The sequence below is a fragment of the Entamoeba invadens genome, assembly GCF_000330505.1.
Source record: "Entamoeba invadens IP1 unplaced genomic scaffold scaff_1105074725199, whole genome shotgun sequence".
Lineage (NCBI taxonomy): Eukaryota > Evosea > Mastigamoebida > Endamoebidae > Entamoeba > Entamoeba invadens.
The window spans coordinates 743,187-760,211 of NW_004440113.1; the positions used below are offsets into that span (position 1 = coordinate 743,187).

The 17,025-nt window shown below is 32.8% G+C and overlaps 4 protein-coding genes across 4 annotated transcripts; 2 read left to right on the top strand and 2 right to left on the bottom strand.

Moving 5' to 3' along the window:
- Positions 1-138: 138 nt before the first annotated feature.
- Positions 139-5,241, top strand: EIN_097630 (protein serine/threonine kinase, putative; the record flags this gene model as incomplete). Its single annotated transcript, XM_004254199.1, has 2 exons — positions 139-229; positions 287-5,241. The coding sequence occupies 2 exons, from the start codon at positions 139-141 to the stop codon at positions 5,239-5,241; spliced, it is 5,046 nt and encodes a 1,681-aa protein (XP_004254247.1).
- Positions 5,242-8,730: 3,489 nt separating this feature from the next.
- On the top strand, positions 8,731-13,950 carry EIN_097640 (protein serine/threonine kinase, putative; the record flags this gene model as incomplete). The annotated part of the gene is made up of 1 exon (XM_004254200.1): positions 8,731-13,950. The coding sequence occupies one exon, from the start codon at positions 8,731-8,733 to the stop codon at positions 13,948-13,950; it is 5,220 nt and encodes a 1,739-aa protein (XP_004254248.1).
- A 1,021-nt stretch (positions 13,951-14,971) lies between these two features.
- EIN_097650 (hypothetical protein) lies at positions 14,972-16,108 on the bottom strand (the record flags this gene model as incomplete). The annotated part of the gene is made up of 1 exon (XM_004254201.1): positions 14,972-16,108. One exon carries the CDS (start codon positions 16,106-16,108, stop codon positions 14,972-14,974), a length of 1,137 nt encoding a protein of 378 aa, XP_004254249.1.
- Positions 16,109-16,485: 377 nt separating this feature from the next.
- Positions 16,486-16,950, bottom strand: EIN_097660 (hypothetical protein; the record flags this gene model as incomplete). Its single annotated transcript, XM_004254202.1, has 1 exon — positions 16,486-16,950. One exon carries the CDS (start codon positions 16,948-16,950, stop codon positions 16,486-16,488), a length of 465 nt encoding a protein of 154 aa, XP_004254250.1.
- Positions 16,951-17,025: the final 75 nt, after the last annotated feature.

A 17,025-nucleotide genomic window follows, 5' to 3' on the forward strand; every position in this document is an offset into this window, starting at 1 on the left:
ACTAAAATTATGAAATAGTAAAACAGTTTGAAAATGTCCAAAAAACGAATTGTTTTCATATGATAATATGAAATAAAAATCTATTGGATCAATTGTTCGAATATTGAAAACCCAATAGAACTTGAATAGATTAAAATAATGTTTCTCCTTCTTTGTATTGCATTAGTGAGAGGATCATCCACATGCAAACCAAAGTCACAAAAATGTAGTGACGGCTTCAATATATACAGTTTGGCTTTATTTATTATATTTTAATATTATTTAAATATTATATATTTACAACGAGCAACGTCAGGAAGCACGGCAATATCTTCATGTGAAATTGTGATGATTGACTATGACTTCCAATTTACATCTTCATGTCTCTCATTTTTTGACATCACACCACTTCTTGAAATTAATGCCAACTCGACCCTTAAATTGGAGCAAGGGGTATTTACAGCTGCGGGTGGTGTACATGTCAAAGGTGGTATCGAACTGCGGTTAAGTGGTGTCACAAATCCAGACCAGTTAAAGACGTTAGAGCTCGACCAAAATTCTAAAATATCATTTTTAGACAAGCTTATCTTTAATAATAATTATGAACTACAAGAAGGGCGAACATACAACTTTTCCAATCAAACAACCTTTACAGAGAATGCAACATTAGTTGTTAATTCAAAATCAACTTTATTCACTGATAAAATACTCTTTCAGGAATCCAGTTGTTTCAAAAACATAGGAAACTGCTCTGTAACATTTAGTGGCGATATCATTTTCAATGACCAAAGTACTTTGTCAACCAATTTGGTATTATGTCTCCACCAGTCAGGTAAAGGTAAATTAATATTCAGAGACTACTCAAAAGCATCAATTTCTGGATTTCAATTTGACAGTTTAATGGATGTTATTATATCAGACAACGCTTCTTTTAATGTTTTATCTATGGGGATGCTTATTACAATGAATAATATCGTTCTCTCGGACTATTCAACAATGAATTTTATAGGAAAAATGAGTTCATTATCCTTTATGGCTGTGGGGAATGCTGTTGTCAATTTGTATTCCCCTTTCTTATTTAGTACAAATTCCCTTTCATTGGATGGATCGGCTGATGTCTCGACACAGTCTAGCACCATCTCACAGGCATACATAACGACTGAAACGGCAAGTACAACTAAAAATAGTCGACTGATGCTTTTAAATTGCCAATTTGTTACGAAAAAATTTACGACAAGAAACACTTCAGTGGTCAAAATGAGTTCAACGCATTTTATTGCCGATGAAATAAACCAATATGATTCGAGTGAAACCAATTTCACTAATGACAATATTGTAGAATCAACTTATTGGTATGCCAGAGACTCTTCATTTGTCACTATCGACTCCTCAAAAAATATCAATTTCTATCGTTTTCCAGAGTTGAGGGGAAATTCCACATTCATTGCAACAAATTCGTGTATTGAAGACAATCTTGATAATTCAATGGGTTCATTGACAATCACTGAAAATTCACGGTTCATTCTGAAAAATTCTAATATCACGACTAACCACTTAATACGATCATACAACACACCAACTCTTCATTTGATAAATTCTACAATCTATGCACACGACTTGGTGGGACTTTACTTGTCGTCAACACTCATCTCCGAGTCCTCACAAATTGTTATTGACCCTTTTGACACTACAAGTTATGGCGATTCCATATTGTTTATTGCTAGTGAAGTTGTGATAAATTTGGGAGACCAAACAATATGCAAAGCACCTCCTTTTGATGTAAAAAATGGAAGCGTTAATATCGAAAAGGGTGCTGTTGTGGCACAGAGTGTATCAACATGTGTCAACGTCATATTCTTCGAATTTGAGAATCCCACTGTTAAGTATGACAAAAACACGTTCATCTCGTTGTACGACAATTTAATATTGCGCCGTTGCCCTTCAGTCATTGACACGAACATATACTGCGAATTAAAATACCAACCCACTGGAGCTGAGCTTTCCGACTCAATTTGGAGTTTCCAGTTTTGTCCATGTCAAAATTCGGAGAGTTCGGTGTATGTGTATGCAGACCCTTCACAAGTTGATATTGGTAAAGAGAATATCGATATTGTGTTTTATGACAAAGAAATAGATGCCATATTACAGAGTGTTGAAAGTGATACAATAACTCAAACCATTTCAGGGACAATTCGGTACTTGTATTTACCTAATGGGATTGTTGTTCAGGGTATTACAACTGACATGATAATAATAAATGACAAATACACACTAAAAGTACAACGAGACGTTCCAACACTCATTCAACATTTTCAAATTGGAGAGACGTCATTTGAAATCGACAATTCATTCAATTTGGTGTTCTACTTAAATAGTGGGTTTGATGTCTTTAATTTGACAATGGCAGAGTTCTTGTCGACAACAATGTTCATATCTGTAAACGGCATTTTTGTAAATGAAGAACTGGACCTCTGTGAAACAGTAATGATACAACCGGGTAGCGTCAGTTGTCTTCGTAAAAAGGTTCGTGCATGTCCCAATGGGTATTACCTTTCAGGGACATTATGTAAAGAATGCATTCAAAATTGTAAGATATGTACAGAGAATATCTGTAGTCTTTGTCAAGACAATTATCAATTGGTTAACGACTCATGTCTACCTGTCACTGATGAATTGTGTTTATATTACACCAATGAACATTGTACCACATGTTCTGAGGGTGGCGTAATCAATGGAACATGTGAAAAATCTTACAGCGACCCCAATTGTGTATCTTTTTATGAGGACACGTGCTTACTTTGCGACTACGTTAATAACTATTATATCAATCGAAATGGGTTGTGTATTAAAACTCTACACTCTTCAATTGTTTCATTTGATAGTGTCATTTCATGTGAAGATGGATATCATTTGGTTGGAAATGAATGTCGAAAGTGTGTAACTGGTTGTGCCAAATGTGACTCTTATAGATGTTTTCAATGTGCAGACACTTACACTATGATGAATACGAATAATTGTCTGTTATCACATTGTTTAAAACAAGAGGGTGACATGTGCACTGAATGTGAATCAGAATATGCAATAACAGTTCAAGGTAGATGCGTCTTTCAAATCGAACATTGTGTTGTTATGGGGATGTTAAATTGTCTTCAATGTGAACCGGGATGGTATTTGATTGGGCAAAATTGCTATAATACAACTACATCTTGTATTGAACCAACCACATTTGGGTGTATCTCATGTGAGGATGGATATTATGCTACAGAGAAATATGTTTGCCAGCCGTGTAACAGAATTTGCTCGACTTGTGCATTGGGGCCTTCATTGTGTCTGACATGTGGAAACTCGAATTACAAAGATGACGCCACTGGAAGTTGTATTTCAGACGTTGAAATACAAGAGAAATGCAGTAGCCATCTACCAAATGGGAAGTGTACAAGTTGCAATGATGGATATTATCTGAACAATTTGGCGTGTTTATCCTGTGATGTTTCGTGTAGTACTTGTGTAATAGAAAAGAAGTGTATCACCTGTAACTCAACAAACTACATGAAAGATGGGACATGTGTTCCACAGACTTCAATTATTGGATGTAACTCTACAATTACACCAGAAAGTGGGTGCACATCGTGTCAAGATGGCTATTACCTTGCAACCTCTGATTGTGGTGTTTGTCCCATCAATTGCACGATATGTGACAATGCAGTGTGTTGTTTAGCATGCAAAGAGCGTTACATTTTAATGAGCAACAACGTCTGTATATTACAAGAGGACGTTCTTCATTGTGTCACAAGTAAAAATAGTAAATGCACTAAATGTGAGTTTGGATATGCACCAAGTAAGGATGGCAGTTATTGCAATAATCAATATCCAAATTGGCTTATTGCAGTCATTTCAATTTGTGTTATACTCTTCTGTGTATTCATTGGTGTGATTATTATGCTAATAATTTTCCAAGTTATAATGCACAGGTACAAAAAGAACCGTGAAGAGAAGTATAAAATATTCTCGTTCGACAAAGAAAAGTTTAATTTCTTTACGTTGAACAAACACATCTCTTCAAATAAGAAGTTGATCACATTTGCACACGAATTGGAGGAGTTCGACAAAGACAGTAGTAACGAAACCCAGCCTCTTCTCCGCACCAAAACAGTGTATGTGTCGACCATCCCTGTTATGAAACAAAGTATAGAAACTCTTTGTATTGGGAATGAAACATCCCACTCATTAAAAATGCAGTTAATCCCCAAAAGTGACTCAGACAAACTTAAGATCTCAATAGAACCCAATGTGATAACCTTATACAAGAACCAAGCATGTTCTATAAGTATTAAATTAACACCGTTATGTACACACCATATCATAGAAGACATCTCCATCATCACTAAGTCGATTAAATCAGGAGAAGAATTACAATACTTCATGCATATCGATGTCGAGACGGAAATTAGCACACGACTCGACTATGATGATTTGATACAAGATAAAAAACTTGGTGAAGGTTCTTTTGGTATTGTGTACCTTGGAAATTACAAAGGCAACCAAGTTGCTATCAAAAAGTTGCGGTTTGTAGAGGGAGAGGCAATGATCGACTTTGGGAAGGAAGTTGACATGCTTTCCAAATTGAAGAGCGACTACACTGTTTACTTTTATGGTGCATGTTTCATAGAGAAACACGTCTGTATGGTCACTGAATTCGCACAATTTGGAAGTCTGAGAGATTACATGAAAGTGAATCTTCATAACCCCATTCTAATGAAACTTCGTATCAAATTCATGTCTGACTCGGCTAAGGGAATTGAGTATTTACACAACAATGGCATTTTACATAGAGACATCAAGCCGGACAATATTCTTGTTGTCTCAATCGAAGAAAATGTATCGGTGAATGCCAAACTGACTGACTTTGGTGCTTCAAGAAGTATCAATTTGTTGATGACTGATATGACATTCACTAAAGGAGTGGGGACACCCGTTTATATGGCACCTGAAATTTTGGAAAGACAACACTATAAAATGCCAGCAGATATATACTCCATGGGAATCGCAATCTATGAAATTATCACATGGAAATTCCCTTATCAAAACATGAGGTCGTGGGATGTAGCAGACTTTGTAGCTTCTGGCAAACGTATGGATTTGTTAGAGATCCCACAAAAATACAGAGAGGTCATCGAACAGTGTTGGCGACAAGACCCCACTGAAAGATACACATCAACACAATTAAAGAAACAACTCAATTATATTTATGAAACAGAGTAATATAAATAACTCTTATTATTATATAGTTATTAGTTATCAATATTTAATTAATTGTTAAATACAACTTTTTTAAGTAAAATTAATTATTTTAATATGATAATAGTTATTCAAAAGAAAAAAAATGTTGTTTAAGGTAGTCAATGTGCTCTTATGAACATATCGAATAGAATTAAAGCCATTACTCTTGAGAACAGTTTGCACCTTCACAATTTAAATCACAAAGGTTTTGATTAGTCTCATGGACTAGTTTTAAGTCTTATATGTGTGTTGGAAGTCTAAATTAACAAAAATTATGGGCTTTATATAAACTATAATTTGTGGTATAATTAATTATAAAAACAACTATTCAAAAATATCAAAGGAAATAAATGGAAAAAAGTAACTAAAACAAATAGTAAAAACAGTAAAATATACTATTCAAATGCGACGGAATTATCCATTCCAAAGGCTCTTTCCTCGATCTCCGGGTTCTTAATCAAGAAGAGGAGTGATTCGTACTGATTGTCCTCGTTCTCGAAATACATGGGCGCTGACTTTCTTGACTCGATGTCGGCAACATTTCGTCGTTGTACAACCTCTGCCGTAGTTGAGTACATTTTATTAATCTTCTCCCAAACATCATTTTTCTTTTGTTGTGATTTAAATGAACGGTTGACAGTCTCGACAACGTTCGAATTGGGTCTTTTCAGACAGATGACGGTCTTCTTAGCCATTAATTAATTACTTGAAAGGTTAGTTCATGTTTTATAGTTGTACTCGCCATTTCTGTAATGTGCTTAATTTGGTCTTTTTGTGCTTGTCTTTATCGAAGTTTGTAGGCGTTCTGTTCGGCCTAATTCCCTCTATGAGTTGCGGATTTTTCCCAATTGCCCACCCTTTTGGTAAAGCTCAACCTAAAAAATATCCCCAATCTTGTGGGATTTAAAAACCCCCTCCGCAATGTCGTATTCTTTTTACAAGTTAATAGTTTTTTGTTTCATAAGACTGGTTTATGTTATTAAGTATTAATTTCATATAGTTTTAATGATTCATTTTTTATGGTTATAAAATTTCAGTATAAACGTGTCACCAAAAAATAGAAAAAAGCAATTCAATATTAAAAAAAAGTCGTGTGAAAAAGACTAACAAAACGGGATAATAGATAACTAGAAGCTTGAAAAATGTTCAACACTTATTCGAAACTTCGTTTCTCTATTTTTTTTTCTTGGTGACTTTATCTTTTTCAAATAAATAGTCAAATCTTGACCGGAATTGTGGGGTTTTTGTAAACAAAAACAAATTTGTTTTTTAATGACTTTGCAAATTAATAATTTAAGTAATTAAAATGTATTATAAAATTGTGGAATAAGAGATTTAACTTTCAAATTGCCGAAATAAATTAATAAACAAAGCAAATTCTTTTTTCTCAACAGAAAACCATTTAATAGTAAATAAATAGTATAATTTCATATTAATACTATTGATGTTTTTGTAAAGAATTGAAAACTGAACTCGAAAAACAAAGATACAATAATGAAATTTAGGAAACAAAGGAAAAAAGACAGAATTTGCAGAGTGGTTATAATTTAATATATTTTTTATTTGAATTTGGTTAACCTAAATCAAAATTATCACTTTTTATTTGATGGTGTGAAAATAATTTGATGATTTTTATCAAAAACGGTTGGTGGGTTTGCGATATTTTTACCTATACTCTCGGGAACTATTTTTAAAATCCCTTACATCTTATTTTTGGAAGGAAATAAAAAATTTTGACTTTTATTTAAAAACAGTAAAATGAATAATTCCACCATTGAGTTTGATGTTTCACTTTTTTGGAACAAAACAAATTATTTAAAACAATCAACCTGATTAATGTTTGCAGTGTGGTCAACAAGCAAACTTATGTAAGGTTGTGGTAATTAATTATAAATTCATCATTTCATATATTATACAGTTAACGGAAAAAGGGGGATGCTGATTTAAATATTAATTAATTTAATATTATTAATAATAAATAATTAATATAAATTTATTTTGGTTTTTTCATTTTATTAATTTTTTGATTAATAATTTATATTAAAATTAATAGTAATTTTATTATTTTTCGATTGAAATTAACCATTAGTTACGAGCATCCTCCTTTCTCTAGCATCCCCATATTTCCTCCTACTGTAGTTTCAAAATATATGATTAGAAACATCAAAATTGGATTTCCATATTAGTATAAAAGTCTCGAAATATAATTTTTAAAACAAGGATGAGATTAAGAGCAATACCACATTGTAGTTTTCTTAGTTAAATTTAATCACAAAGTGTTTGAATTAACAGACTTGTTGAAGTCTTTACCACAATATAACAGTCTGTTTTTAAACGTTTTCTAGTCTTTTTTGGACAATAAAAAATTGGAATATATGTGCGAAGCCGTCCCAAAAATATATCCCAAATGTTTCAAGTTTTTCCCATATCTTATCTAATTCCCGATGTTTAAATATAATTAAAGCTATCTTTTGTCTACCAGATAAAGTTATAAGACTGACTGTACTACTTTTTCAATTTACTTATTAAAATACAAAGTACTTTAAAAGTTGTGTTACATCAAATTTTTGCTATTATTCTGATTTCAAACAATATTTTAACTCATTTAGATAGTTTTACAACAAATAAATTGGAACTATACAGTAGGGAAAATGAACCTTAGCCTGGGAAATGTACTTTAGCCCAAAGAAATTCCTATATTTTTCTTTAAAAACACGGGTTTTTACTAAAAAAACAAATATTTTTGAAAATTGACTTATATATCGGTATAGTTTATTATTTTAATATAACAATAGAAATAAATTAGTTTTTCTTTGGGCTAAGGTTAATTTCCTGGGCTAAGGTTTAATGGCCCAACTGTATATAATGTGTTCTAATTTGGTCAGAATTGTACAATTATCTCATTTTTAAAGATGGTCTTTTTGTCAAAGAATTGTAATTTAGTTTAATTTAATTTATTTAACACCAAACTATGATACTTGTTATTTTATATTATTTATAATCTTCAGTTGGTGTTTTTACTCTATTTGGAACCTTTGGTATTAAAAATATGAAATTTCGGAGACTTATCCAAAATCCATTTCATTGGTTCATTTTATTCATGTTATACCCAATGCCCGTTTTTTACACAAAAAAAGCTATAGTTGTTCACAATATAGCATTATAATAATAATCCAATAAAATTTTCTGTTCAATGTTAAACAATAAATTAACAAAAACAAAATCGAACAACTCAAGTTATTCAAAAAAATGGATTGTAATAATTGATTGTTTATTTTAATGATATTATATCAAATTACAAAACAACTATTAAACACTAGTTTTGGAGTTAAAAATAGAGGTCTTTGCTCACCATCCCCGATATTTCAATCCATTTACAAATCACACTGAATTTTCTTTCGGTAAAAATGAGTAAAACAATAAAATGTGACTTGTTTTACTCAAAATGCGTCAATGAAACTTCGAAAATAAATGGGATTTGTACTATCCGTGCTGGTTGCCTTTGTTCTCCAGTCTTCTGCGGAGAAGTGGTGCTTTACAGAAAACAGCGCTGTCCTATCATATAGAAATGAATTGTCGAAAGGAGAATGCGACTACTCTCTAAATCGATGGATTGGTATTTTAATAGACACTACAACAATCCCAGACATCATTTCTGTATATCCAGATTGTTGTTCTTATGAAATGAACTCGTCGATGAACCAATTGTTCATAGACTCTTCTACTTATCCTGTCGCTCAAAAACATGTTTTACAGACTTCTTTTTATGGTACAAATTACACACGAAACTATTTCAACATCACTTTGTTTGAAACCAATAAGCAATCGGCGTGGACTATATACACTGCAAATATCATTTCTGGTTCATTGATTTATTTATCAGGAATTGCACTTGATTCACACTATTCATTCTTCATCGAGTCGAGAATGTTCAACATCACAACAAATTCAAATTCACAAATTACAATTGATCTGACGTTCTCTTGGGGGTTCTCTCCTGTTGTATTTGTCGACGAAAACACAGAAGTTTTGGTGTTAACAGAGTCTGACAGAAGCAATTGTCAATATCGGTACACCACAAAAAATTCGATAAAAAGCTCAACTGTTGATAATGAGAACTTGGAGATGAGGAATCTTTGCACAACGTCAGGATACCAGAGAATGTTTGTCTGCAACAAAAAAGTGCCAATTTCAGAAGACTGCACATGCTCATATTATGATCACGAGTACATTAACCACGCTCAAGACTGTACTGTTATGAGTAAGTATCTCACTTTTGTACCACTTCACATACAAGAAGAAACACCATACCAATTTGAATGGAATACTTTGGAGATATCAGGTGAGACCACAATGACAATTAAAAAGGGAAGTAACATGACATTTTTAAGTCCTGTATATCTGCCTAATGACAATTTGATTATAGATGGTATGGTCATATTTAAAGGAGGAATCGTCGTAAACGATTTCAATCGATTTTATTCCTTTTCATCGTTTCAAATTGAAAATGTAACCACACTCCAACGTTCTCAGAGCACAACACCAATTTTATTCAATGGAAAGTGCTCGATGGGAGAGAGTAAATGCGAAGAGTTTTACAATAAAAGTGCTATTAAAGAAGTCAAATGTGGTGGTCCTATATATCGTTATATCTCAAATACAAGCGACTTGAGATGCGAGTGTTACTTACTGAATTCGACACACTTCAAACAAGCGGATTGTGCATTTCTTGCATCGCGAAGGCAATACAATTTCGACCTCGTGTTAGATAAAGATTTGGAGAAAGACGGGGAAGCGTTTTATTTCAATTCGATTAGAACAACTACTGATTCTGTTATACTCAAAAGCGACTCAATTGTCGTACAAACTGTTTGCGACTTCACAAAATCTACATACGTGGAAATTAAGACACAACTTGAGTGTGGAAAGGTCTTGCTATCCAATACAACACGGGTTGTTGGAACGTCCGGATTCCTCAAAACCTACAACGTTCAAATCATAGGAGTTGTAAATAACTTGAATGGAAACGCACTCATTTCAATGGGAAATGCAAATTTTATAAGTGACGGCGGACTGAAGAAAACGTTTGAAAGTGCCCAGAACACTTGCTTTGAACTTGCTACATCAAAAACTGATATTTCAAGTTCGTTAAACAATGCAATTGACAGTGGGTTTGTGTCATACGTTCTGTCAAATAAACTGGTAAGAGTCTGTCCTGTAACCACACATTCAACAAATGACCTTGTTGTGGTATGTGAAGTCGGTTCTGTATTTGGTAATTTTGAATATGAACAATGCCCTTGTGTGGGAATAGACTGTTTGTTTCGATTCAATTCAAATACAATTGAAATACAAAATGAGAATGAAATCATCAATGGGACTGTAATCTTTCCAAATTTAACACCTTTGAATAATGTTGTTCAAATCACAAAGATGAACATCATAGAAACATTGAAATTTACATTGGACGTCGAGTTGTTGTTGAGTGGACCAAAACAAATTGACATTAAAATTAACACTGAACATGATGTGATCATTAAAACTCCAAATGATATCACAATTAAAGGAGTTGGAAAAAATTTGGGGATAGTCAGTACATCACACTTTATTGATTTAGTCGGCACTTTCTCACAAATCAACTTGGGTGGTCCTAATAACACGATGTTCTCACTTTCTGTTTTCCCAAAAAGTCTTTTCACTTCATCGAAAATTAATCGAATTTCACAAATCGATTCAGACGATTTGCACAAGTTTGTGTTGTCTGATAAAAACAGATGCGTTGCAGGTCATTTTGTAAACAATCTTTTTGTTTGTGACTCATGTGGCAATGGTGAAATAAACGGGACGTGTAAACCACTTCAGACAACAAGTAAATGTTCCCACTATGGTCCAACTGGAATTTGTGTCGAGTGTGTTGAGGGGTATTTCGTCGTTTTTGAAACAACAAATTCAAAACAAGTTTCAAAATGTTTTCAATGTCCATCGAATTGCAGGAGGTGCGATAACAACATTTGTTTCTCGTGTTTTACAAACTATTCTTTGTATGAAAACAAGTGCGTTTTATTGGAGACTACTTGTTTGTTTTTTAGAAATGAAATGTGTTTAAAATGCTCAATTAGAGATACCAATGTTAGAACCATTTCTAACACAAATACATCTACCTACTCAAACGGTTTATGTCAAGCTTGTGACACTGAGAATTGTATAAGTTGTCCACAAAACAAAGTTAAATGTGAAATTTGTTCAAAAGGATACGTGTTACAGGACAATGAGTGTGTCTTTATTACACCTTCGCTTGAAACAACGACCAAAGGAGTTACATCTTGCATAGACACATTCTTTGTGTCGAGTGGAAAGTGTATTTCTTGTAACGAACTGACACAAAACTGCAAATTGTGTTCTCGCAAAAATTGTTACACATGTTCTTCTGGCTTTTCACTTGTTAATGGAAAATGTGTTAATATTAATTCAACAGCTTGTGGTGTGATAAAAGCATCAAAGTGTATGAAATGTAAAGATGGCTTTTCCAACCAACCATATTGTACTCAATGTGACCAATTTTGTGAAACCTGTTCTGGCACATCTTCAAGTTGTACTTCATGTAAACCAAATTCTTCGATTTGGCTTGAAAATGGTATATGTATGTTGTATCAAACCAACAGCAATTTAGTTCAAACAGTCACCACCTTGAATACATCATCACTTACACTAAACCTTAACATTTTTTGTGAGAACAATCAAAAAGGAATATGTGTACGGTGTAGAGATGGATATTACCTCACTACATCTGGCACTTGTGAGAAGTGCAACAAAAATTGTTTTACTTGCATGACATCTTCAACAAAATGTTTGTCTTGTGCTTATTCAAACATGAGCGTTGTCAACGATAAATGCATCTTGAACGAACAATTTTTAACTTCTTGTACTGTTCCGATGGTGTCTAATAAAGGATGTGCAGTGTGTGCAAATGGCTACTACAGAAACAGCACTGTTTGTGTTCAGTGTCCATTTCCAATGGTCTACTGCTCGAGTTCTTTTGAAGCTTTGTCGTGTTCTAATAATTACATTTTGTACAACAAAAAGTGCATTGCCATTGACATGATATTAAATTGTTTCAACAAGAATGAAAATGGGTGCACGCGATGTCACCCGTATTACTTTTTGGTATCTCCTTTTTGCATTTCTTGTCCCAAAAATTGCATGAAATGCTCTTCTACCACTTGTTGTAACATCTGTGAAAATAACACCATTTTGGTTGATGGGTTGTGCTTCAACATTACCTCACAGCAACATTGTACATCCGCATATAATAACAAATGTATTTCATGTGAACGTGGATATCACCTGTCACATGACATCTGTGAAACAAAGTCGTTGTGGTGGATATCTTTAGTAGTCATTATTTCCATATTCTTTGTCATATTAGTTATAGTTCTCTATTTCTTACTCACATTCATATCAAAGAAAGTTCTTAAAGTGAAACAAGAGAATACAATCGACTTCAAATCACTCAACTTGGACACTTTTGACCAACCCATTCCGGGTATCTTCATCGACGCACTCTCCCTTAAACCAACTGAAGAAGTCAATGTAAAAGAAACTCGGAAATACACAATTTGTGTTGCTAATTCTAACAAACATAAAGTGAAGATTCAAGTCACACAAGTTGCTAGCAAAAAGTGGGACTTGAAGATTACTCCAGACATGGTCTTCTTGCGAAAGAACCAGGCGGTTAACCTTTGTCTTGAGATAACCCCATTTTGCTCAACGTGTATAGCTCATCATATTCTCTTCTCGGTCATTTCAATATCAACAAATGAAAGCAAGGAGTTCACAATCACTACAAACATCCCCGTTAAAAAGTCAAATTACTTGGACCCCGATGATATCAAACTCCACAAGAAAATTGGGAGCGGAGCCTTTGGAGACGTTTTTATTGGACTTTTCCAAAAAGTTCAAGTGGCGGTGAAAAAAATGCGAGTTGGCCGTGACGTACGAATTGAACGTTGTGACGATTTTAATAAAGAAATCGAGATGCTTGATAAAATTCGGAGTGATTATATCATTCACTTCTACGGTGCGGTTCTCGGTGATGAAAAGGAAATAGTACTTGAATATGCCAAGTGTGGGAGTTTAGAAAAACTGATACATAAATTGGACAAACCAGTAGTCTTGAAACTTCGTGTTAAATTTATGTTAGATGCCGCAAAGGGTATTCTTTATTTACACAATAATGGCATTTTACATAGAGACATCAAGCCTGGAAATTTCTTGGTTGTTACTATGGACAACAATGTTCCAGTTAATATTAAACTGACTGACTTTGGATCATCAAAAAGTATCAACATGTTGATGACAAACATGACATTCACGTGTGGAATTGGGACACCAATCTATATGGCACCTGAAATTTTATTTAAAAGGAAATATAAAACCCCAGCAGATATATACTCATTTGCCATCACAATGTATTCGGTAATGAATTGGGAAGAACCGTATCGCAAAGAAAACTTTAAGTATCCATGGGACGTCGCAAGGTTTGTCACAACAGGAGGGAGGTTGGCACAGACAGCCAAAACACCAAACTATATATTTCAGTTGATAACAAACTGTTGGGCTGAAAATCCACAAGACAGAGTCGATATGAACACAGTCGTTACACACCTAGAGACCTATTTTAGTACATTGTAAATAATTCTGTTTCTTATTTCTATATTAGTAAAAAAAACTATTACTACATAAAAAAGTTATGGAACATGGTTTAGTTTATTTTTATTTCAACAGAAGTATTATACTATTAATATAAACTATAATTAGTTTTACTTTTAAATTAATACATTGACACAATAAACACTTCTACTCTTTTTTAACGTTTTAATTTATGATTATTTAAAACATAAAATTATATGTTTTAAATAAGTTTAAATTGATTATTTAAGTGAAGTGTTGAATGCACTATATAAATTGTCTCGAATCCATTTATTCATCAGAACAACTTATATAATTATCTATTTGTCTAATTAACTTTATTCAAATATCTTCTCGAGTTGACCAATTGTTTTAATTAACCAGTCAACTTCTATGTTTGCTTGTTACTAATGATTGTGTTTGCTTTGCTCTACATGAAGTTTCGAGTAGTTTATTAATATTTGTATTGTTTGTGATGTCTGTCTCGTACTTGCTCTGAAACTTTAGAAAGAGATGATCAGCTGTTGTGTTATAAAAGTTTTCACGACCAACATTCATATTGTTATATAAAATGACTACGTTTTTAATTATTCGTTAAACATCTCAGGTATTATTTTGTTTTATTTTTTTTTCAGTAGGCACAATAAAGCCAATATTCTGTGTTATATATATTAGACTTTACAATTAGATTAAAACTAAATCAATGGATTGTCATTATTATCATTGGCATGAGTGAATGGCCTCTACTTTTTATTGTCTTGAAGAGTACTAAATTAACTATACAGTAGTTTATAATTACTAATATAATATTATACATGAAAAAGCACAAATAAAAAATATGGTCAGACAGACAGCAACACTGAAAGTGTCATCCCAAGTGTAAAATATTTTAATCATAGTTCTATAGTTTAAATTAAAACTAGATTCTCAATGTTTGAATAATAGTTTATTTTTAGTTTGTTAAGAATAACATAGTTAATAAATAAATTATTAATTCAACCAATAAATCCAATCAAATAGTGTTTCAATCAGCCAATACATCATCTCCATCGTCATAATACAACGAAGAAGTCTTTGCGAATGTTTTTCCCTTAAGGAGATTAATTGCTTTTGGGTTTGTATTGTTTTGTTGTTGTTGCATCTTTTCTTTCTTTTGTTCTGTAGGTTGTGGTATTTGTTCTGAGGGTTGAGCAGTGAAAGGGATAACAAATTTCTTTTGTGGTGATACCTCTTCGACATTCAAAGTTGATTTTGATAATGAGAAAGCAAAATTGGTAGTATTACTATCGTTTGGCGAATCCAAAAATGAGAAATCCGTTCTCTTCTTTTTGATGACGATGTTATCATCTTTGTCGACGTTCAATTTTTCTTCGATCTTATTAACAACGGGTTTCTTCTTTAAGACTTGTTCAGTGTGTTCTTTCTTCGGTTTCGCTTTAATGTGGGTCTTTGAGGTTAACTCTCCTGAGAGCAATTTGTCAATGATACTTTTAGTCTTGGGTGGTGCGCGTTGACTTTCATCAATGACTTTTTCTGGTGCTCTAATGATTGTTTTAACCACATTAGTTGTATCATTCGAGTGTTGTTCGGGTCGTTTTATTGTTGTTTTTGCGATTTTGAATCTTTTAGTTTTCGACTCAAGTTTCTCTTTTATTTGTTTCTCAAGAATTTCTTCGGCAGTTGGTTGAATTGGTTTGTCTTTACTCTTCTCTTCATTTATGTCTCTTTTTGGTTCTATTTTTGATGAAGATGTCCCCTTCATCAATTCCATGAACCTTTCTGTTGTCAATTGGGGTGTGTTATAACCCGTTTTTGACTGATTTTTAACGTCTATGTCCTTTGATATATTAAAATCCTTGTCTTGATTTTTTTTATGAAAAAATTTATTGTGTTTATTTTCTTTAGTTGGACGAATAGATTTCTCTTTGACTTTATTCTCCAGAATTGTTTGTGGTTCTTCTGTTTGTGTAATACCCTTAACATTTGGATACAAAGCTTCCCAATGACATTTTGCAGTGTTGGTTTCTGGTTCTTTAAGTTTTTTGTCTTCCGTTATCTCAATTTCTTGTTGACCCCCAGCGCTGTCCTCGTCCACTTCGACAACCTTTTTCCTTTGAAACTTTCTGTGAAGTGATGTATTTTCTGGGTTGGTTGAGTCCATTAAACTCGCACAAATGAGGGTTTTTAAGTTTCTTTGAAAGTATTGGATATTTTTCTTTTAACCATTTTTTACTTCATATAAACACAAGTGATTATTGTTTTGCCAAATTATTATAATTTTTTCATGTTTTGTGTTTTTACTTATATATAAAAATTTAATTAATTTACTAATAATTATCATTACCTGCTTTAAAAACAATTACTATTAATTATTATATTATTGTATATTTATAAATATATATCAAATGGTTCTGTTCTAGTTTATTTACTGAATTAATTGGGATATTTATTAGAAATTAAAAGATTTTAATAAAAAGGGTGAACAACCAGACAACTAGAAATGATAATACCATGATATAGTTAAACAAATCAATCAAGTTAATAAATGGTTGTCTTAAGTGTTTCAAATGAGCCAGTCAAAGGGTTGAATAACTTCTTTTCTTGAACCTTTTTCTCGTTAAATTTCTCCTCTCTGGAGTAGACAGCAAACCCTTCAAATGTCATAACCGGCTCAACAGTAATTTCGATGCATTTTGGTTGTGCCTCTTTCGTCTCCTCTTCACCACTTTTGTCTTCTTGAATTTCTTTACTCACTCTTTCCTTTTCACTCTCATTTTGAAGTGGTTTTGTAAACTGTGATTTCTTGTTTTTCTCCTTTTTCGTTGAAGTGCTGTTATTACTCCCACTGTCACTTTCCTTATTTTTGTGAACGTCTGAAGTTGTTCCTTTAGTTTGATCGTTAATTTCTTTTTTAAATGACTCATTGATTGAGTTTGGATTCGGCCTCTTCTTCCCTTTAACATTTCCATTATCCTCCTGCCCATCCACCACATTGCCACACATCTTTCTAACTATGTCAAGTTTGAAAGTAGGGTTTATTTATCAAACAATAAAAAAGTGTCACTTATAATAAAGTTC